This window comes from Pempheris klunzingeri, chromosome 15 (genome assembly GCF_042242105.1).
Source record: "Pempheris klunzingeri isolate RE-2024b chromosome 15, fPemKlu1.hap1, whole genome shotgun sequence".
Taxonomy (NCBI): Eukaryota; Metazoa; Chordata; class Actinopteri; order Acropomatiformes; family Pempheridae; genus Pempheris; species Pempheris klunzingeri.
In genome coordinates, this window is record NC_092026.1 from 16,668,632 (window position 1) to 16,690,408 (window position 21,777).

At 44.7% G+C, this 21,777-nt stretch overlaps 3 protein-coding genes across 8 annotated transcripts in view; 1 reads left to right on the forward strand and 2 right to left on the reverse strand.

Annotated features, from left to right (window-relative positions):
- dhrs1 (dehydrogenase/reductase (SDR family) member 1) overlaps positions 1-8,275 on the reverse strand; it is a 64,201-nt gene extending 55,926 nt beyond the window's left edge. The window contains exon 1 of the mRNA XM_070845667.1: positions 8,269-8,275. The gene's annotated coding sequence lies outside the window, so the exon portion shown is untranslated. The remainder of the gene's footprint in view (positions 1-8,268) is intronic.
- c15h14orf119 (chromosome 15 C14orf119 homolog) lies at positions 983-3,281 on the reverse strand. 2 transcript variants are annotated; one of them, XR_011585461.1, is made up of 3 exons: positions 2,541-3,281; positions 2,204-2,433; positions 983-1,606 (listed from the first exon to the last, which is right to left on the reverse strand). XR_011585461.1 is itself a non-coding variant. In XM_070845408.1 (2 exons), the coding sequence occupies exons 1-2, from the start codon at positions 2,973-2,975 to the stop codon at positions 2,260-2,262; spliced, it is 609 nt and encodes a 202-aa protein (XP_070701509.1). In that variant the 5' UTR covers positions 2,976-3,281; the 3' UTR covers positions 983-2,259. The 2 variants fall into 2 exon arrangements, 1 of the variants encoding a protein (XP_070701509.1); XM_070845408.1 differs by having other exon boundaries at positions 983-2,433.
- acin1a (apoptotic chromatin condensation inducer 1a) lies at positions 3,557-21,746 on the forward strand. 5 transcript variants are annotated; one of them, XM_070845663.1, is made up of 19 exons: positions 3,557-3,714; positions 5,248-5,313; positions 5,473-5,584; positions 5,667-5,722; positions 5,904-8,505; positions 8,536-8,855; positions 11,432-11,587; positions 11,839-11,924; positions 15,014-15,071; positions 17,143-17,182; positions 17,470-17,612; positions 17,772-17,915; positions 18,057-18,234; positions 18,523-18,668; positions 19,259-19,366; positions 19,477-19,584; positions 19,671-19,977; positions 20,208-20,308; positions 20,431-21,746. In XM_070845663.1, exons 1-19 carry the CDS (start codon positions 3,577-3,579, stop codon positions 20,776-20,778), a joined length of 5,217 nt encoding a protein of 1,738 aa, XP_070701764.1. In that variant the 5' UTR covers positions 3,557-3,576; the 3' UTR covers positions 20,779-21,746. The 5 variants fall into 5 exon arrangements, with proteins under 5 accessions (XP_070701764.1, XP_070701765.1, XP_070701766.1 ...); XM_070845664.1 differs by having other exon boundaries at positions 5,904-7,378; positions 7,427-8,855; XM_070845665.1 differs by having other exon boundaries at positions 5,904-7,378; positions 7,493-8,855.
- Positions 21,747-21,777: the final 31 nt, after the last annotated feature.

The window sequence follows — 21,777 nt, forward strand, 5'->3', positions numbered from 1 at the left end:
TTGGTAAAGGAACACAATGATGTGTTGTTGTTGTTGTCCCACAATCTTGAACAACTCCTTTAAAACACGTTCTCGATACTTTTGATACATTTCAATGTTTCAACCTCATTCTTCTGTCAGATTTAGCAGAAGAGGTCAAGCAACTGAAAACGTGCTGCACTGATGCCAGCAGCCAGAGTGACGGTGAGATCCTCACCATGAACTAATAATCACTCTACATGTAGCTGTCCTTGAGATCCAGTGCGTCATTTGATGTAGTTTTTGAACTTAATGTTTCATCAAACAGCTTTGCAAAGACAACTGAAAGAGAGCCAAGAGGATGCAGATCAACTGCAGCAAGAGTTAGAAGAAAAGACCGCGACCATTAATAAACTGCAGGATGACAATAACAGTATGTTTAACCCTCTAGACGTGCAAACATGCACGCAATATGTTGATTCATTCCATATAATGGCAAAAAGGCAGCAGCTGGTCTCATGATTCCTGATGAAATGGATAAATCTGTTCTCTTTTTTTTGTCTCTATGCTAGACCTGCAAATCGAGAAGAGCAAGGTTGAGGATGATCTACGAGGTAACTGTTTGTCCTGTTCAGCATAGTGCAGAAAGCGAGAATACGCTCACAATACAAACACGGTGTTCTCTGTCTCTCCTCAGATCTTAAGAACCAACTGACTGACGTGGAAGATAAAACGGTCTATCCCAGTGAGTCACACACAAGGGTTCATTTCATTTTCTCTATTTAGATTTAACATTTAAATCTTCCATGATACAACTGGAGGTGTGGAGTTTGTAAGACATGCGTGATAACCAGACAGGGAGAATGTCATTACTGATGCTAGGCAGTCATATTATAGGAAATGTAGGATCCATTGTTTTGGCCCATCACCCAGGCCCAGAAATTAAGATATCGCAGCCCCTGCTGTTTCAGTTTTGACCATTCCTTTTTAATCTGTCTCTTGGAATGAAAACATCATATTAAATCACTGGAGCAATGCTTTAAACTTTTTAATGCTAATTTTCTCTCAAAATATAAAGATGCATGATGGACATTTCTTGCTTTGCAGGTAAAATAACCTTCGATCCAAACACAGCACACCCAAGTATAGTTCTGTCTGCAGAGAACACAGAGATGTCCACTGGTGGACAAACACAATATATACCCGACCATCCCGGCCGCTACGAGACTGTTCTCGGCGTCCTCGGTGTGCCTGGCTTCTCAAGTGGCAGACATTACTGGGAGGTGTCTGTAGCTGGGAAGCTTTGTTACCACCTTGGGATGGCCAGCGAATCTGCAGCAAGAAGGGGACAGATGGCCTTCAATCCAGCAAATGGTTACTGGACTATAGTCTTGGACAAACAGGGTCAGTACAAAGCTATAGACAAGAGAGCTGTTATAATTGCAGTTGAGACGCAACCTCTGACACTGGGCATCCTGCTGGACTACAAACGGGGACAGATCTCTTTTTACGACGCTGGTACCAGATTTCATATGTACTCATTTGTAGGTCAAAACTTTAGAGACAAAATCTATCCGTTTATTAATTTTTGTGTTGAGGATGTTGAAAATCAGACTCCGATAGTGCTGCTTCCTCCTGGATCAGCTGACTGGATAAAATAGAAAACAGTGCAAGTTAGGATTTGCAGTATGTGTCAAATCTTAGCCAGTATCTCATAATAATGATCTCAGAGGGTAATAATTCAATCCCTGTGACTGCAAAATTTGTTCACATACACACCTGTAATTACTGCTGCTGACTGTGTCAAACAATAAAACAAGAAATATGCAACAAGTAATTTTGTTTGTCTGTATTTGAAAAAAGGTTTTGTCCTCTTATCCATGTCACTCATTTTGACTCAGTACAGAAAAACGTAGCCTGTGAGTTTACTGGTCAGTGATGTTAAACCTGTTTATTTCCATTTCATGCCATTGGGTCACAAAATGGCCGAGCTTCACCCATGATGAAAACACTGAGTACAAAGTTCTGAACTTTATTAAAAAAAAAAAAAGGTATACTACGGGATGCAGCTCTGGAGAAACCACCGTGAGAAACAGAATAAAAACAGCTCATGCTGAATGAACACATTCTGTTCATAACAATGAAATGGTTTGCCTTCAGCAATAAGTCCCATCAAAAACACACAAACATTTCTCCTATGAGGACTATCTCAGATCTAACACACACACTTCCCACCACATGTCACCTCTTTAACGCATTCTGTTCACATCACTCGCTTCTCCATCCTAATGCAAACAAGGCTCAGTCTCTTCCTGCAGTGCTGGCTACGCTCCTGTAAAAGTGGGCAGCAAAAACAGGGTCTCGCTCCTCCAACATGTGCAGGAAATGATTCCTCTCCTCCTCTCCCCAGGACTCAAACCACTGAGTCCACAGGCGCAGCTGGCATTCAAAGATGTTTGGTAGTCTGTCTTTAACCTTGTCAAGGTATAAGAAACAAATGAAAAAAATGAAAGCAGTTGTTAAATGTTGGAAATTGCACAAGATCAGGACTATCTGTAATGAAGTGATGGTGCAGAAAGTACCTGCAGAGTACTGAGTGAATCTAGGAGTGTGCACACTTTCCCAGGCACAGCTTTCCCCAGAAGATCCTGCAAGAAGCTCTCCTTCTGAGTGCTGCTCCATCCCTGGAACCAGCTCAGGACGCACCGCTGCTCCTGGAGGCTCACATAGGAGATGGGATCGGGGACTCCAGCCTGACCTGCACTCGGAGAGGAGCAGGACAGCTTCTCGAGGCTGGGAGGACTCGTTACTCCCCGTGGAGCTGATGGAAAGTCCTCCGGGCTGGGAGCGGAGCAGCCGGTCCAGCGTTGCCCAGACATGGTCGGTGATCCCCCTGTCGGACCCGTGAGCCTGGAGTTGTAGCACAGGATGTCTGTGGCTGCGAGTCTGTGGCTGTCAGTGGGCTGCTGATGCTGCTGTTGATTTGAGCCTTGGCTGACATGATTGAACCACGACATACTTGGAAAGACAGGTTTGTAGCAGCCCTATTAAAGCTATTCCTGCGCTCTACGTTAATCAGCGACGCCAGCTGCTGAGCGAGACTCCTCTGGTCTGGGTAGCGTCAACATGTATAGTTAGCTTAGCTCGTGTCTAAGAAATACTACCGTCTGAAACTCAAACCAGTGTCACTATTAGCTGCCGTTAACCCAGACAGTCGCGAACACCCATCTCTTTTTAACGCAAATCACCTTATTGTCGGCATATTTGAAGTGCAGCGGCGTTGAACGAGGGTCGCGCTAATCTTTACACACGAACAGCACGCAGCTAATTAGCCTCGTAGTGCAGCGAATCATGGCTGCGCAGATTTTGCGCAAAGTTTGCTGTCGACACAGTCTACGGCTGTTGACTAGATAAAAATATTACAGAAGTAATTTCTGTATAGTGTGTGAAATACATATATTCAGTACTGAAAGAAACTTTTGTGCGCTGCGGGCTTTAAATGCAGGGAAACCGTGTATTTATTTGATATTTGATTAGGGGGAAGTCGTCAGCGGTGACGCTGGGTGGAGGAAGGCGTTGCTCGTCGCTCTCGCTGGGAACTGACTAGAGGAACGGAAAATGGCGGATCTCGAAGACGTTACCCTGGACGGGAGACCGCTCCAGTCCCTGCGAGTAGCGGATCTTAAAGCCGCTCTTGAGGAGAGAGGACTCTCAAAAAGCGGGCAGAAGAATGCTCTCATTAAAAGACTCAAAGGGGTGAGTTCTGCGGCGAAATACTGGAGCACGGTTGCTGCGAGCTAACGTTAACGATGAGACGGGCTGATGCTCTCTCGAGGGCCGACGACTGAGTATCGTTACTGCCGAGCGGCGTTGTAGAGTTATCGAGGTTAACCACCACTAATCAGCTGAAAAGGGCGTCTATTGGCGTTACGTTGTGGTTGGGCGGCGTTTTCGCTGCACCGAAGGATACCCACCATTGCTAGGCGGGGAGTTGAGTAAACTTGGTGGCTAATCTCAAAGTGTTTGTCGGGCTGATGTTGTCCTGTTAGCTCCCCGGCTAACGCAGTGACTTGAGCGGTGGCCTGGCTTTCTGCTGTGTTTGTTACCGTTAACGGTGTCTAGTCCCAGGCACCGCTGCCCTGCATGAGTTTGACCAGGAGGCTAACCTCACGCCAGTTATTCAGTAGCTCATCAACTTTTATCAGCCAGAGCTAGCTAACTCCGAGTGGCCATTTAACGTTAATGCAGTGTATTTCAATACGCTAATTTCGTGGTGTTCCGCCAAATGTAGGAATACCTTTGCTGAAAAAATGTGTCCCAGGCCTGTGAACGGCCATATGTCCTGTATGAACTAGTTTGTTTACACTGAGACTAGTATTAAGTCTCCGACGCCAGGAAATTCTGGTCATTATTTTTTTCCTTCTTTGAACTGGGTTGTCTGGTTAATTAACATTTGTCCGCTGAATTGCGCCATAAAAGCGCAAAGTGGTATTTACGTTTTCTATTTCCATGCCGAACGTTTATTATCTCAGTGTTACAGCTCAGCCATTTCTCACATCTGGACACTGTGTTATTCAGTTATATCAACAACGAAATCTGTTGGCACATTGTTATCAGTTTAGGCACTAAAATGTGGAAGTTTTGATTGAATGGTTGTATTTTGATTATTGTTTTCTTTACCCCATATCACTGCCCATGGTGCTGGAATTAATACCATTATTGAGTGTGACCTTTGGGTGCATGTGGGGTGAAAGAATCTAAGCAGCGGAGTAGGAGGGATGGGGTGCATGGCTGACGGAGAGGGAGGTAGACTTTAAACCAAAGTTAGGCCCAGCAGCTTTTGCTTGCAGCTCTGCACACATTTGCACACAGTTGCCTTGCCCATTAGGCTCTGAGTGATTTGTGTGACTCTTGCCATGGTACTTGTTTGCTTCTAGCCAGGGAGCTCTGTCGTATGCCATCCACCTGTATTTCTTCACAAGTTTCCGTTTGCTCTTGACTGTAAGCTGTATCGAAGCTAAATGCCTAAAATTATTTAAGAGAGGCAGTAATGCTGAATGATGTTTGAATCCTGTTTATGTTGATGGCATGCCAAGGCACACGCAGACTCATAATAGTGTGTTATGGGTGGGAATATTGATAATTATTACCGATTACAGCACACAGTAAGGAGGTTGTCGTAAAATGACCCAGACATTTACAATCAGAAGACCCAGTACCAAATAACAGTGGAAGAATACCTGCTTGTTATTTACATTGAATAATTTAAGTCTCTTGTCTCAATAACAGGCTCTCATGCTGGAGAATCTGCAGAGGACTTCCACCGCTCACATTGGACTGCAGCCAAACTCACAGGTAAGATACTTTAATTTCAACTGCTCTTCACACATAATGACCTGTTGTGTATAAATGACAAAATGTGCATTAGCACAGTTCTCGTGAATGTCAGCAAAAAGTATGTGCAAGTGGCCTTGAAGGCCTGCACTCAATTTTTAATGGTCTCCCTGTATTTAGATTGGTGAGGAAATGAGCCAGAACAGCTTTATCAAGCAGTACTTGGCCAAGCAACAGGAGCTCCTAAGGCAGCGTCTGGAGAGAGAGGCTCGCGAAGCATATGAAACAAATGGTAAGTTTTATAAGAATCGCCCAATGCGACTACATCTACTGCACGCATCTTGTGGCTTACTTTATTTGTCTTTTGTAAACAGAGCAAGAGGACCACACAGAAGTTAATAACAGTACCTCCTGTCCTCCTGAAGCACAGGTCAGATAATTTCTTTACTCACCCACTGCAATTGGTTACATTTTCTTTTTGTCTGGTGACACTGAGTGCTCCAAAAGATGTTACACATTTGAAAGGCACTTTCTGGTAAGAATTGGGCCAGATCATTTACATGGGTGAAAAGCAGCATAGTGCCATGACATGACTTTTCTGTTCTCATCAGGATGTCACACCAGCACTGGCTGAGCAGCACAAGCCACCTGGCCCCTCTGGTGGACAGGGATTGTTTGGTGCAGTGAATGAAGGAGAGCGCGACAGGAATCAGGAGGCTGACATTTCGGGTCCTCCTGCTTCTGGGTCGGTGGCCATGTGCATTTCTGGTGAGCAGCTGCCAGGGAGGGGTTCTGCATCCAACGAAGTTGCTGTTGACAGCGACGATGATGATAGTGAGGATGGCGAGGAGGATGGAGACGATGATGATTGGGACAGCGGGGCTCGGAGGAGAAGCCTCAGAGAGCCAGCCAGAGTGCCCACAACAAGAGAGAGGTCTGGAGCATCCTGTCAACCCCAGCAACAGCATATGCCTTCCCTTTTGTCCCCTCAACTCCGCCAGCCAACACCTCCTCCCTCCCCACCTCCAGAGTTGTCATTCCCCTTACCTGACACCCCTAAGCAGAGTCCCCCTAGTCCAGATGTAGCCCCAGCTAGGCGCTCACCTAGTACCTCCAGCTCTGGTTCCTCCAGCAGCGGCAGTCGCAGTAGCAGCCCAGAGCCACAGAGGAGTGGACATGCCGAGCGCAAGCCAGGCCCGCTGACTCTTCTGGCACGTAAGATGGCGTCAGAAGGTGCTTTCTCTGGAGCGGGTTGGCATGGCGGCGATGGGGAAGGTGATAGGCAAGACAGCAATTCACCTTCAGCTGCATCATTTCCTGGCAGAGGGCCTCCGGAGGGTCTGGTATCTGCCATCACTCACACAGCCAACACTGCGGGCCATGTGCCTTTTCCCATGATTCCAGGCACCAACCAGGGTATCACAGGAGCACATGTGGCCCATATTCAAGTACCTGTGAGTGTGCTCAAGGCCACTGCAATAGAAGACAGGGACAGAGAAAGGGAGTCTGAGATAGAAAGAGAAAAGGCCCTTGAGCTGGAAAGGCAAGAGAAGCAGAGAAAACTTGAGCAAGAACGAGCAATGGAAGAAGAGCGGGAAAGAGCTCTTGCACTGGAGAGGGAGGAAAGAGAGAGAGCTCTGGAGAAAGAGAGAATTGAACGACAGCAGGCCTTAGAAAGAGAAGAACGAGAAAAGGCTTTGCAGCGGGAGAGGGAACTTGCTCTGGAACGAGAGAGAAAAGAGAGGGAACTAGCTTTGGCTAAAGAGAGGGAGGAGCAAGAGCAAGCCTTAGCACGAGAGAGGGCCTTAGAGCTCGAGAGGCAGAAGGAGCTTGAAAGACAGAGGGCCCTTGAGCAGGAGCGCATGCAGAGAGAAAAAGAGGAGAGGGAGAAGCGAGAGAGGGAAGAAATGGAGAGGGCAATGGAGCTAGAAAGAGCCAAGGCTCTGGAGCAGGAAAGGAGGGAGAGAGAAAGGGCTCTTGAGCAAGAGAGGTTAGAGAGGGAACGAGCTCTGGAGGCTGAGAGAAAGGAAAAGGAGAGGATTGAGAGAGAAAAAGCTTTGGAGCAGGAAAGGCTGGAAAGGGAAAGGTTAGAGAGAGAGAAAGCCTTGAAGCAAGAGAGACTAGAAAGGGAGAGAGCCTTGGAGCAAGAGAGACTTGAGAGGGAGAGAATCCTGGAGCAAGAGAGACTCGAGAGGGAGAGAATCCTGGAGCAAGAGAGACTAGAAAGGGAGAGAATCCTGGAGAAAGAGAGACTAGAGAGAGAGAAAGCCCTAGAGCGAGAGAGACTCGAGAGGCAGGAGGCTATAGAGCGAGAGAGGATAGAGAGAGAGAAAGCCATGGAGCGTGAGAGAATAGAAAGACAAAAAGCTCTAGAGCAAGAAAGGTTGGAGATGGAGAGGAAAGAGAAGGAGAGATTGGAGAGAGAGAAAGCATTAGAGCAAGAGAGGATAGAGAGGGAGGAAAAAGAGAGGGCGGAGAGAAAGGCAGCTCTGGAACAAGAGAGGATGGAGAAGGAAAGAGCCGAGAAGGAGATGAAAGAGAGGCTGGAGAGGGAGAAGGCTCTAGAGCAGGAGAAACTTGAAAGGGAGAAAACCTTGGAGAAGGAGAGGAAGGAGAAGGAGAGGGCTTTGGAGCAAGAGAGGGAGAGAGCTCTTGAACGTGAAAGGTTAGAGAAGGAGAAAGCTATGCAGAAAGAAAAGGAGGAGCAGGAGAGGACCCTGGAACAGGAGAAAGAGAGAGCTAGGATGGCTGAGAAGGAGAGGGAGAGTCACCTCCCTCCATCCAAACGTGGCCGAGAGATTGGTCTCACCCCCCTGCCCACTCCTCCCCCCCTTTCCACAGGACCAGGTAGAAAGTCATCGACAGAGGCAGGAGAGCAGGAAGATGTCCATGCTCCAATGTCCCGGAGTGACGCAGCAGATTCCGGTGCATCCATGTCACCAACACCCATGCCACCTCAGTCCTCATTCAAGAAGTTCCGGTTCTTGAGGGACTCCCCAATTCAGCCCCAATCCTCCTCCACTCCCATGGTTATCAAGCGGCCCCGTAATTTCTCTGACACCCCCCAGCCTCAGGCCTCACCTGTTTCTTCCCTCACCAATGTTGGGGAGCAACAGCATGGAGGACACCAGCCCTCCACTGAACATGAAGATCCACAGATGCGGACAAAACCGGAGATTGTTGCTGGGCCACAGGGATCTGTGGGGACTCAGCCTGAGAAGGCGACCACTGTTGTTACCACACCGGTCCTGAGTCCCAAAAAGGGAGGGGCCACAAGCTTCATATTGGCGGAGAAAGAAGCAGATTCAGCGAGCACAGAGCAGGCTGCCAAGGAATCGACCAAAAAAGCAAAAGAAGTGGATGAAAGCAAGAGTCCTTCAACCGCACCGGATGCTGCACAGAGGAGGGGAAGAGATGCAAAGAAGGAAGAAAAACAGGCAAGACGGAGATCATCGTCGAATGATTCTTCTTCCTCAGAATCAGACTCCGGGTCTTCATCATCTCGGTCCTCTGACTCATCCACATCTTCTCAAGAGAAAACCCTCTCCACCTCTAGAGGCAGGGTAAGTGGTCTTCAAGGAACCTCTCTCTGTCTCTCTGACATACAGTGCCCCTTAGTGATGTGCAGGTCAACCTGTGGGTCAGGCAGCTATGGGTAAGCTAGAAAATTTAGGGCTGACGAGTCAAAAAGTGACAAAGCAGCATTCCGACTAAGTTGTGGATAGTTTACAGAAACATTGTGTGCAAGAGAGACCACCTTCTCTCCCCTCTCATACCCTCTCTTTTAAACACACACTCCGTAGGCACACCTCGTCTCTGTCCCTGTCTCAGTCCTCAGACAAATGTACTACTATAATACATGAAGTTGGCAGTTTGTGAGTCAGGTTCAAGGATTAAAGCATATTTTTATGTGTTGGAAGGTGCAAATTGACTCTCATAACAGGTGAGGTTGGTGCAGGTATTTAAAAAACCCTGACCCACGCATCACTAGTGCCCATCACCATGGAACTTTTTCATTGAGTCACATTAAGTAAAATGTGATTATTATTTTTTATACTGATAAATAGAAATACTGGCCAACTGTCTTTGACAATCACAAGTTGAATTGAAAAAGGATCTCATAAGTGTAATCAACAAGTACATTACCCATGAACAACTGTGATCCAAGACCGTGATGAAGGTATTACTCAAGCGTGGTTGCAGTCGGCTATATTGCCTTATTTGTCAACATTTATTTACAGTCACCCAACAGCAGGAGCCCCACTGCCGTCTGCTTTTTCATTTGCTGGGATAAACTAATGTTGTTGCATAACCGTACATTTAAACACACAAAAACAAGGAGGCAAGCTGTCTCTTGTTATTCTCCAACTGTAGTTTTTGGGTGTGTAAGCAGCGCTCAACATTGCATTCAGCGCTGACCGGCCAGGTATTTCTGACAATGCGTCTATGAGAGTAGGACTTTTTGTTAACGGCTGCTTGACAGTTCAGTTCATTTAAGGCTAGCTTTTTATGTTTTAAGGGAGTATATGATTTGCAATAATTTCACCTCAGAATATTTAAGGCCACTGAAGTTGTTTGATACAACAGTATCAACAACAGTAGCTACAACAGTAGCGTCTACATGTGCCATAGGTTGGCACTTTTTTTAGCCCACAAAGGGCATTTTTGTCTCTCTGAAGCCGGAGCTGGCCCCTGACTGTGTGTGAAGCTCCACGCGCCATGAGATGTGCCCTGCCTCTTTTATCTGTATGTCTGAAACCCCATAAAACCCACTGTTGATCCATACTAAACATCTCATCGCTCTGACTGTGAAAACACTTCTGAAGGTGGGTCAACAGTGCTGGCAAACTCGCCAACATACAAAATGTGTTTTTGAAAGGTTGATTGGAACATTTGCGGGTGAAATAAAAGGGCATGATAATAAAGAGTGGCTCAGAGAACAGAAATAACTAAAAGGCTGAACAGTAAGGCAGTGTTTGGTTTGTGACCAAAATATAGTCAGGTAGAACCATGCACTGGTGAAGTGCTTGGATGAAGAGGTGCACATATATTTTATAGTTTTTTATTGCTAAGTTCTCTTTGCAATGTATGTACATAGATGCTGTTAGGTGTGCGTCCTGCTGCCATGAGGTATAATATCTGAAAGGATGCAGTAAGCTGTCTCTGGAGACCTCCAGTTTTAGGCTGTAATTGACTTTAGCCCAACTCACAGCTGCTAACTAACATTAGTTTTACACAATCCAGCACTGCTGTGGAGAATGATAATGCAAGAAGTTGCCACCGCAGTGTTACATAAAGAGGGACATTTTCTCTTCTGGGGCAGCAAACACAACACGCAGCCTCTCAGTATATATTCTACTGCAACTGGAGCCTATATAAGTTGCGTAACTACCCCTAATGGCACAAACGTTTCTGTGGCTGCGGCATCATGTCGTTACTTCTCTCACACACTGGAGGTGGAAGAAGTATTCAAGTCTTTTACTTAAGCAAATTTGTAAAACCCCACTGTGAAAATGCTCAAAAAGAAGGTAAAAAGTTCTGCATTCTAAACATCACCATGGTAAAAGTATATAACTATAACAGCAGACTTTACTTGCAGTACTCATACTGCAGTAATATGGTCCCTGTTTTGGGATTAATATGACTGCTGCATCAATGTGTATGTTGTGTATGTCACTGCTGCAGATGTTTAATGTTGTACTAATTTGAACAACTCTAATATTTTAACAAAGCATCATGGTCTATAAGATCATCATGTCTGTAGCATAGCTGTCTTGTGAGAACCATCTCTAAAGTCAAATTTTCATGAGCTCAGAAATCCAGCCGTTTAAGCTTTGTGATGATACAGTTTTCCCGCTCATCCAAGAGGGTGTGAAATAGTTTATTAAGCTTAAGGAGGGGCATTTTATCAACCCATAAAGGAACACTTCATAAACATTCAAAATCACCACACCTGGAGATACATGTTTCACTGGACAGGAGAGAGATGGAAAAGTAGAAACTGAAAAAACTGATGTAGTTTGAGAGCAGGCATTTCACTAAGATCTGTTTATATCAAAATTGTATTGTCATAGGCAAATCAAAGCAAGCTCAGTATGTTCAGTGCATAAAATGTTGCTGTGTTGTCCATCTCTTGTAGGAAGGGAAACACGAAAGAGATTCCTCACCACAGCACAGGGTGACACTAAAGGCTCAGGCTGAGGGTTTAAAGGAAACCCTGAAAGCATCCCCTTGCAAAAGAGAGATGTCTGTAGAGAAGAATGCCACAAGTGCTGATGGAGACAGTCACACCAGGGTCAGTTGCTCATGAATTAACACACCACCAGTTGTGACAGTGTGTATCCACACCTTACCTAAAAGTCCTAACAAAACATTTACTGACTAAGTTACACTACAGATAAATCTCATGATGGCTTTATTTCTGCCATTTATTTTCCCTTTGTGATATTGTCTTAGTACCATAGAGTGTTTGGCCATCGTACTTAAAATGACTAACATTATATTTCATCATATCTTATTCCATTTCCTGCCCTTTTAAATCCCCAGAAACCTTTCACTGAAGCACCAACCAGAGAGGAGGCTCAAAGGAAGAGAAAAGACAGCGAGGGAGACGAGGAAAAAGACAAACAAAGGTCTGCTTTAAGTCTGGATTTTATGAAACGCATCCTATTCATTGTCTCTGTGTGCGTCAGGTTTACACGCACAGGCCTGAATGAATCTTTATCCTTACAACAGCTGTGGGAAGGGTGACTTGTAATAGTCGGGCTCTTTTGGACATATATTGGTATAGTCAGTATAGTCCACAGTGCATTCTTAAATTCAACTGTTCAACAGCAACCCATGACATGACTACTACAAATGTTTAAAGCAGGTGAGGGTCATTTTGTTGTACTAAGTAATTTTTTTGTGGGGTTTTTTGAGGGTTTCTTTCCCATATACTCATCTACTTTTTATGCAGATAAGCAATTCCGCTGGTTGACATTTTCCTTCTCAGATTTTTTTTAAAGATTTGCTTAAAACTTGAGCAAAATCTTAATGAAAACATAATCACATGTGTATGGATGGTTAATGCACCCACACATTTAGCCCACAGTGGATAAAGTGGTAGTAATGTCGGTTGTTGGGATATTTTCCAAATTCTAGAGATGGCATACATGGGGTCGACTCCACATTGACCAAATAGAATCACCACTCTATTCTGCAGACGTTGGTTTAAAGGATTCATTTTGCGACGGGACAGTGACTCCAAATATACTTCAAAGCTACGCCAGGCTCATCAAAGCTCTCAGAAAATTCACGAAGCTCTGACCATTGAAGTCAGCAGGTCATCTTGTCAAGGCTTACATTCTGTATGAGAGTAGTCCCAAATATCATTTTCAGTGTATGCCTACTGCTACACATGACCCTGTTCTTCATAGGAACTACGGTAGTCTTATAATGGAGATCTGATGGTCAGTGCTGGCTAACTGAACTTACAGTGAGAAGAGTGAAGGAGAAATGTGAACAGGTCCAGGTAGAAAAGAGCAAACTCAATCTCTTCCCTCTCTTTTTGATGAATCTTCAAAAAGAGAGGGACGGGTAAGAATTGATGTAGTTTTCCACAATGCCTGTTGATGAGAGAGACCAGACAGATGATGATTTTTAGTCACTGCTAATAATAGCAGTTGTGAAGTATTCTGTTTCTACCCAATACTAGAGTTGGGACAATAAGCTTATGCGATGCAATATACATTGTGGTTCTTCATGAATTGTTGCTCAGTCTTAATTTTTGTGTGGATCATGGAGAAAAAGTTAAATCATGCACCTCTAGAGACTCCTGCAAACCTCGCCATTAACACCAGTGAACTGCCAAGGAAATGCCTGGAAAAACGGAGCGGCGACTAACGGAGGGAAAGAGAGACACTCGCCCATAATTGGCCTCCTCTCCTGTGGGGTGATGGTATAAACCGGAGCATGAGCTCTGCACTTCTGCAACAGCTCTGTCCTGTCTTGCTACCATGAGCTGCGACAGAGTTATCGATGAATGTCCCCGCTGGTGTGTCGCCCACTGCAGAGTGTCCAGCTCGGAGCGTGCTGTGAGCACAGCGGGGGAGGGAAACATTTATGTCGGTTTAAATCCACATCTTCTCAATATTAACAACTACTAATATTTTAAACATTACAATTTATAATTCTCGATAGTGTAAACTTTTCGATGATTAAGATGTACTTTAACTGTAAATAAGATCCACAAGAAAGCTTGTTGATTCTTAAAAGAATTCCCCGGGGAGGATCCTCCTGCACCCACCCTACAGAGGTCTGGGCGAAGCCCCCAATGTCCTCAAATGCTACACCCGCCCCTGGCTCTGTCTTCATGGTCTCCCTTGGATGTAGTCACCAGATCTCTGGCTTTGTAAGCTCACTTGATCATTGCCATGAAATCGTATAGTCCCACTCCATCAGAGGCTGAAAATCTGTATGCTTTTGAATGTGAATACAGCGATGATGAACCGGTCTCGTAAGAGATGAGGGTATTGAATTTCCCATCAGGCGATTGATGAGACTGCCTTGAAGCCGGTGTCGCTGAGAAGATGCGGGTCCTTTTTTATACACGATCGTTTTTGTTTTTTTTCATTCGTTGCATCATGGCTGTGTTCCGTCGATGGTTTTAGCTGCCGATGTCGGCCTGTGCTCTCACCGTACTGCGGCTCAGTTAAACAGCAGGCGAGGGTTTGTTCGCCGCAGGTTTTGGTGGACAGCCGGTGCGGATATGAGTGCGTGCACAGAGCAGTAGTCTGTGGCGAGAGGGAGGCAGGAGGGGGGGCGAGTCGATGCGACGCAGTCGTTTTAGCAGCAGTCGCAGCCTGGTCGCTGCGTTTTATCCGAGCACGGTCTCTTTACTGTAAAGTTTCCCAAGTTAATGCAAGTCGAAAAGAGTGAACGTGTCCACGTGTGCGCGCATGAGGATGCCATGAGAACGCGAGGCGCGCTCATGCGTCAGGTATTGTGCAGCTGCAGCTGATCGTTTGTTTCGGTGTGGTCGGACTCGGCACGTCTGAAGGAGGACTGCGGTGGCTCTGCATCCCTCCTCCTCTCCTCTCCTCAGCTCAGCTCACTTCTTTGAGCCCCAGTGAAAAATTAAGAGCAGCCTATTTGTGACTGTGGTCATCAGCGGGAGATACGTTAAGGCTCAGTCACTTTAGCATCACCTGGCTGCTGTTTGTGCTTCTCAGTGGAGTATTTTCATCTGCTGAGCTGTGTAGTACGTTTTTAATGCTGCCTTGTGGTTCTTCAAAAGGAAATTAATATCCATGTCTAAGACCATGATTTTTTATTTATTTTTAAAATTTTACATTAATCTTAAATGTAGTTTAATGAGATATAAAGGAACGTTGTAGTGCTTTTGCATGTTTAGCCCATTTAATTACAGGTTATCTGTTCCTCATGTGACAAACTACCAAGGTATTCCAATATGGTCCAATATGATTTGGATTGCACCTTTATTTTGAGAGAGCTTATGTACTGCCATTGTCACATTTTTACTTTTATTCAACTTTTATTTCTTATAGTGGTATGACTTTAAACTTTCATGCTCTTTTTTTGATTGCTTCTGTTAAGCTGAAGTTATGCTGTTGCATTTGTTATTACCTGATGTAAAAAAAAAAAAAAAAAATCTAAATCCTAATGGTCTGCTCATCTGTTCCCTCTTGTCTTGCTGGTATGTATTATTGATGCTATGCAGGCAGGTGAAGGAGAGTGCCATGGCAGAGCCAGAGAAGCTTCCAGAGACCAGTGAGGAGGTAAGACAACTGAAGAAACATGAATCATCTTGGTCCTCAAAGCTGTTGGAAGCTGAGGACTTAAACTGATGGACCCATTTGAGCATAGTTTTTATGAACCTGGATACATTACGGCATACTGTAGGCCATTTGATTAGATGTCAGTATTCTTTGTATGAAAGTTCTTTACTTTTAAAAAAATACTTCCACTAGATGACATATGAGCCCTTTTCACAAGTGGTAGAATGTGTGTAGGAAATAATTTTTTTAATTTGGCTGTTTGTAAAACCTTTGTTGGCACTGTCATAGGCAGAAACAGCAAGGGCATTTCTCACTGTGGCTGATGTTTAAACCCCAAATGATTGCTTTGTTATAAAGGTGCTCATGCCTCTTCCATTGCCCCTTTTGGTACCTGCATACTACCTCTGCCACTACTACTACCTCTACTGCTACTGCTGCACCTGTTCCACTGTCCCCAAGAATCCAGAGTTGACCACAGATAAGCCCCAATGGCTGCACTGCAGAAGGACACACACAACAACACAGGCTGCCTCATTTTCATGGATGTGGCTTGCAAGGGCCATTGATTGGACCTGAAGATTCAAAGAAGGGGTTGGCCAGTCAGTGTGGCCCACCTCTCATAGGCTTTTACCTACTAGTCTGACTTTGTGACTTTAAAATCAGCATGAAGAGACGAGCAACGATATGTGCTTACGTCAAGTCACGGCTGCTGTGAAACCCTCTCAACAACTGAGTAGTTTGAAGATTGTTTCACTTTGAGACTTGCAAAGCAATGTGGGGTATTCTGGACACGTCATTTAATGTGGTTGGTGGACTGTAACATGCTTGACAAAGGACATTGTGGATTTTGTTAATCTCTTGGAATGAGATTCAGATTTCTCCAGCAAATACCCCAGTTGGATACTAAACGGGTTTTCTATGTGGCCAAAGTGTTTTTCTGGACTCAATGGGCTTGGCAGTATTTATTTGAACTGAAGATGGACTTACCATTTGGGTCCCTTTCCGCCACAACCATCGCCAGATTTTTGTTATTTTACGACTCGTATTATGAACTTCCTGTGCCCCGAACATTATAATCAAAATCCTGGATTTGTGTGCACAGTGACTGTTGGCAACATTCAAGATCTTGTCTCCAACTCAATGGACTCATTCTTGTTTCTGTTGCTATAAGAGCCTGCCACATTTTTAAAAGGACTAATGCCAGAACACCAGAGGATGAGCGCCTTGGCTAAAAGTGCTTCAAAGCCCCTACCCCAATGAACTATTGAAACCATCCTGCCAGTCAACCAGCTTTCAGATTTCCATCCAAACATCTCAGCCACCTTTGATTGGACCCTTGTTGCCTAGATACAGTACATGCAGTCGTGATTGGGCCATATCCAAACCAGTAAGGATCAGGTGTCAGTGGTACCAGGGAATAAGTAGACGTTTTACTCAATGTTATATTTCATACAGATAGTTTGAAAATGTTTAGTTTCCAGTCATACTCTCTGTAGTCTTTGCTGGCAGAAGCAGCATTTTTTTTTTTAGAAATGTTTATCATATCATATTCGTGGCCACTGCAGTTTAATCAAATTAGTCCTAAACTTCTGTTTTGTAATCTTTACCTTTTCATTATCCTAGATGACCTTCACTTCTGTGAAACTAATTGGAATTAATGTGTTTATTCAGACACAAAATTTTCAAAGAATGCAATGTTAGTGCTTTGAATTTAAACTGCAGTATAACCACCAGAGCCTTGTTTGTATGATAGAGACTGCATCTACAGTTTACTCTTCAAAAGCATAAGTTATATTGAATATTCTATATGTGCAAATTATCAAATAACTATGAATGGTATGCACTTAACTACCAGTACAGTACAAAACCACAGCTCTGTGCCATTCACTAGTTAAATTGAAAAAATCTTTACACAGCAGTTTCTATCATTCACTCTCAGTCCCTGTTTGTCCCTTTTTGTTGTTATTGTTCCATCTTTCCTGCAACCTGTCCCTGACCATTTGTCTCCACCGATGGTGTCTGCTTCTCACCTCTCCCATGTGTCTTGGGTTGTTATCTTCTTGTTTTTCAGACACCAAAGGCCTTCTCAGCTCGTAAGATCTCTCTTAGCAGTGAGTAGACCCTCCCGACGTGCTCTCTACCAGAATTTATACCCAATCATTGGTGTTTTTTTCCACCTTAGCATATAAGCTTTTTCATTATGAATGTTGATGCCATTATTAGTTTGTTTTATTTAGGGAACACTAAATAAATGTTGAATATGGATTGCATGATTATTTACATTTCAAACGTATGTGGCTAGAAAACTGTCGTGTGTGCATGGATTTGTGATGTAATGTACTCTTATATTGTATATGCCGTGTGCCAAAAGATTCAGTTTTTTTTTCTTGTCTTACAGGCAGTAAATCTTCCCCAGGCACGGGCAGTGCAGAGGGCGAGCAGGAGTCTGGGGCTGCAGCCGGTCGCAAGAGGAGATGGGGCTCCAGCACAGCTGTCACTGCTAAGAAACCTTCCATCAGCATCACTACAGATTCACTCAAGGTATTTTTAGCATAGCACAACAGATATCACATTTTGAATGCTAGTAATGTTCTTGTGGATGCATAGATGCACTGTGAGGCACGTACACTGCCTCTGTCTTCTGTGTTGAATATGACAAGCCCATTCATCTTGTGCATTATCCGTGTTCTTTGCCATCAGTCTCTGATCCCAGACATTCGGCCATGCCTCGGCCAGGAGGCAGTAGTGGACCTGCACCCAGAGGAAGCTGTCCTTTCTGGGCCTGAGGATGAAGAGAGGGAGCGCTCTGACCAGGACCTTCAGATCCGACGCACTGTCACACAGGTTGGTCTGCAGCTCTTAACTGTATTACATGAATGACAGGCTAGGATTGTCTTCATTGTGAAATGCTCTTCATGAAAGTCTGAGATCACATGAATCTCGTAATCAAGAATGGCTTGTGCTGATTCCTCTGTTCTATTGTAGGTGGTGCACTCGGAGACCCAGGAGAATGGACAGAAAGAGGCAAAGAGGAGCAGATGTGAGGCGCTGGAGGAGGAAGACCCTCGGGGAGAAAGAGAGAGGACAAGGGAACATGATGAGAAGATGGACATGAAACCCCAGTCCCCATCACATACCAGCCATGATGTAGAAATCAACACTGGTAATGGATCCGTCAGATGCTCTTTACCTTGAATTAAAATGAATTCCTCAAATGTGATTTAGAAATTGATTTAATCTGCACACTGCACATGCAGTTAAATCCAGTTTTCTATTAAGGTTAAGGCAACAGGACTCTTGTGATTCTTTTCTATTCAGTATTTGTTCAGTTTATCCTGACTTTACTTTTATAAAAATGTTCAGAGTTTAGGTCTTTACTTTGTAAGAACTATAAGGACAGTATCGGTGCAGTAATGGAGATGCTATACTGACTGCTCTTCCTTCCTTCCAGTGACCCCCAGCGACACCCTCATTCGTCGCTCCATCAGCCAGCAGAAGACAGGAGTTTCCATCACGATTGATGACCCTGTTCGCACAGCCCGGCAGCCCTCGCCACCGCGCGGCAAAGTCTCCAGCATCGTTCACATCAGCAACCTGGTGAGAGAACACTGTTGTAGTTGGCACTACAAGCTCTACTAAGCTCTAGGGCGGGACGGGGAAGGAAGATGGGAAAACTAGAATGAAGTGTTTTTCTGTGTAGCCACAACCTGATCCATCAAGTCATACATGTTGTCAATATGATAAATGAACCTTATTACCCCCAGCAGTATAAACACACCCATTTCCCAAAAAGTATGTCATGATTGTTTTCCCAACACAGAGCTGCCCTAGATTAAGATTAAGAATGTGGTTGCAGATTCAGAATAAGTATGAAGGTGCAGCAGTGTGGCTCGTGCTTTATCAGTGGAGTTCGTTGGTACAGAGGGATATGCTGTGCATGTCGGGCTTTGGCTACACGGACGGTCCTGATTTTTCTGCGCATTTGTCAATAAAAAATGAAATGATGCTAGGATTATCCTTGAAATGCATTTCATTACCAGTGCAGTTCAGGATTGATTTTAGATTTTTCCATAACCTATTAGGAATATTTACAGTATTTGATTACCTGTTGTGTTTCTTAATGTATGTACCATGCTTAGTATTTAAAAAGCAGTCTTTTGAGAAGTGCTCTGTAATATTTTGTGTAGGTGAGACCATTCACTCTTGGGCAGCTTAAGGAGCTGCTCAGCAGGACTGGCACCCTGGTGGAGGAGGGCTTCTGGATTGATAAAATCAAGTCTCACTGCTACGTCACTGTAAGTTATTACTAGCATATGTTTTCTGTGATAGAGGACTGCAGCTGTGAACAAACCTGTGGAAGGTTGTTCTGTGTCTCATGCAGCTATCCTCTTTTCTCTCTGTTTAGTACTGTAGCCCAGAGGAGGCCGTTGCTACACGGGCAGCTCTTCATGGCGTGAAATGGCCTCAGAGCAACCCAAAAGTCCTTAGCGTAGACTTCTGCCAGCAGGATGAGGTAAGACCTTATTCTTATCATTCTGTTTTTCTCATACACTCACAGTGTTTAGCCATCTGTGGCCTGAGCACATCTCTGCTTTGTAGCTGGACTTTCACAAAGGCTTGGGTGCAGCCGACAGACCAGGAGCAGAGGAACAGGGGCCTGGCTCCGGCCGTGGTCGAACATCGGGCCTGCCTTCTCTCCTCCCAGAGCGAGACCAGTGGGCCGAGCGTGAGCGTGAGATGGAGCGCCGGGAGAGGGCTCGAGCAGAGCGGGAGTGGGATCGCGACAAAGTCAAAGAGTTTGGGAAACCTGGAGAAGAGAAGGAGGGCGGCCTCAGGCGGTCACGCTCCAGAGAGAGAAGACGCAAGGAGAGGGGAAAGAGCAAAGAGAAGAAGACTGAGAAGAAGGGTAAGTGATGCACACATGAGCGTGGAGTGCATTTAGGTAAAGTAGACTTTGGATAATATCGTTGTAGAGCTCAAACTATTCATCTATTTGTCGACTGACAGAAAATTACTGACTTTTTATAAACCAAATGATAAAATACAATTGGCATAATAATTGATGATTAGTCAACTTAATAATAATCAATAATAATAATCAATTTGCAGGCCTAACATGTTGTATGTTTTTGGCAGACAAAACAGCTGAGGATCCCCCTGCAAAGCTGCTTGACGATCTGTTCCGCAAAACTAAAGCAGCTCCTTGTATATACTGGCTTCCACTCACAGAGGAACAGGTGAGACAAACCAGTCTGCCCTCTTTGCTTGGTCCTTTTAATTCATAACTGTCAAGTACATGGCCTAGATATAGTTAAGACGTTTACTTAAAGACTTGCTCTTGTACATTGTCTTCGTGCAGTTTGTTCAGAGGGAAGCTGCTAGAGCAGAACGGACGAAGGAGCGTGAGAAACGGAGGAAGGAGCAAGAAGAGGAGGAGGAGAAAAAAAGGGAAGAGGAGCGCAAAGAGAGGATGAAAGCTGGAGGTGGCACAGCAGGAGAGCGGAGTGAGGGTGAGAAAGACAAGGACAAGGACAGAGATAGAGAGAGGGACAGAGACCGAGGTAGAGACAGGGAGAGGGAGAGGGAGAGGGAAAGGGAAAGGGAGAACGACAAACGCAGGGATGGCTACCGTAGGCCAGGGGGCAGTGGGGCAGGCGGGGGCCGACGCTCACGCAGCCGCAGCGACCCGCGGGAAAGGCGGCGTTAATGGCCAATCGGTCGATGGAACTTCCTAGAGACTACCCTCTTCCATTTGCCTTTCACTACATGTACTTTGTTACAACTAAGACCCAACAGAGGACCAACTGATGTCGTCACCATCTCTCAAATTATCTTTTTTTTAAAGCACACCTACACACAGTCATGCTTAAAGGGGACCATAATTTTTGCAGTGTTGTTTCCCAGAGTGCTGTACGTCTCGCGCCTGTCAAGGTTTGATATATTTTCTTTACATGTTTGCCTCTCTTTTTCTTTGGTTTTTGTCTTGACATTGCAGTATGGCACACTGGGTAATTCTTTTTAATTTACCCAAATGTTCCCCATTTGCCCCAAAGTGTAGGTGCCAATTCTGATTTGCAATCAATGGTCATCACCTCAATGTTCAACAGCTCTGTAATTCGGATGAGGAATCCTTTTGTTGCTGCATGTAGTCCAAGGCTCTCCTTGCCAGTCCTGCCTAAAGAGAAAACTCGGCCCTCTCTGCAGAGGCTTAGATAAATCTAAAAATATTGGAAAAGGTGTGTTTGGCATTTTGTACAGACGTTTAAGATTACTCAAAATCAAGTCTTTAAATGAGGCAGCTCTGGGGTATTTTTGGACAGGTGTGGAATAACTACTAAGGCAATGCAGTGTTCCTCTCTCCCTCTGTTTAGTTAAGAGATGAGACAATTCTCTGGGGGGGAGAATCTGTGTCTGTCACACCTGACACCAGTTATGATTATGTCCTTATCATTGATTCTCTTCTTCCTCCCTCCTCTTCCTCCAGTCCTCTTACCCTGTAGTATCAATACAGGCCCAAGAGGGGAGGTTGCATTATAATTTTTTTCACCAATGGTTTTAATATTGTTTTTAATCATTATTTTATCATTTTAGTACCAAGGTTTTCCTTTTTTAATTTCTTCTTTGAGTACGCCTATCAGTGGTGAATGTACAAATAATAAAAACTGAAATTTGAAATTATTGTGATGTTTCTTTTCCATTCTCCCTG

Bases quoted from the DNA above. Each gene is read 5' to 3' on its own strand.
- c15h14orf119 (XM_070845408.1), bottom strand. From the start codon at position 2,975: ATGTCGTGGTTCAATCATGTCAGCCAAGGCTCAAATCAACAGCAGCAT. The intron at 2,434-2,540 runs GTACTTTCTGCA...TACCTTGACAAG, and splicing joins ATTCACTCAGTACTCTGCAG to GTTAAAGACAGACTACCAAA.
- acin1a (XM_070845662.1), top strand. From the start codon at position 3,577: ATGGCGGATCTCGAAGACGTTACCCTGGACGGGAGACCGCTCCAGTCC. The intron at 19,978-20,207 runs GTAAGTGATGCA...TGTTTTTGGCAG, and splicing joins GAAGAAGACTGAGAAGAAGG to ACAAAACAGCTGAGGATCCC. The intron at 20,309-20,430 runs GTGAGACAAACC...GTCTTCGTGCAG, and splicing joins TTCCACTCACAGAGGAACAG to TTTGTTCAGAGGGAAGCTGC.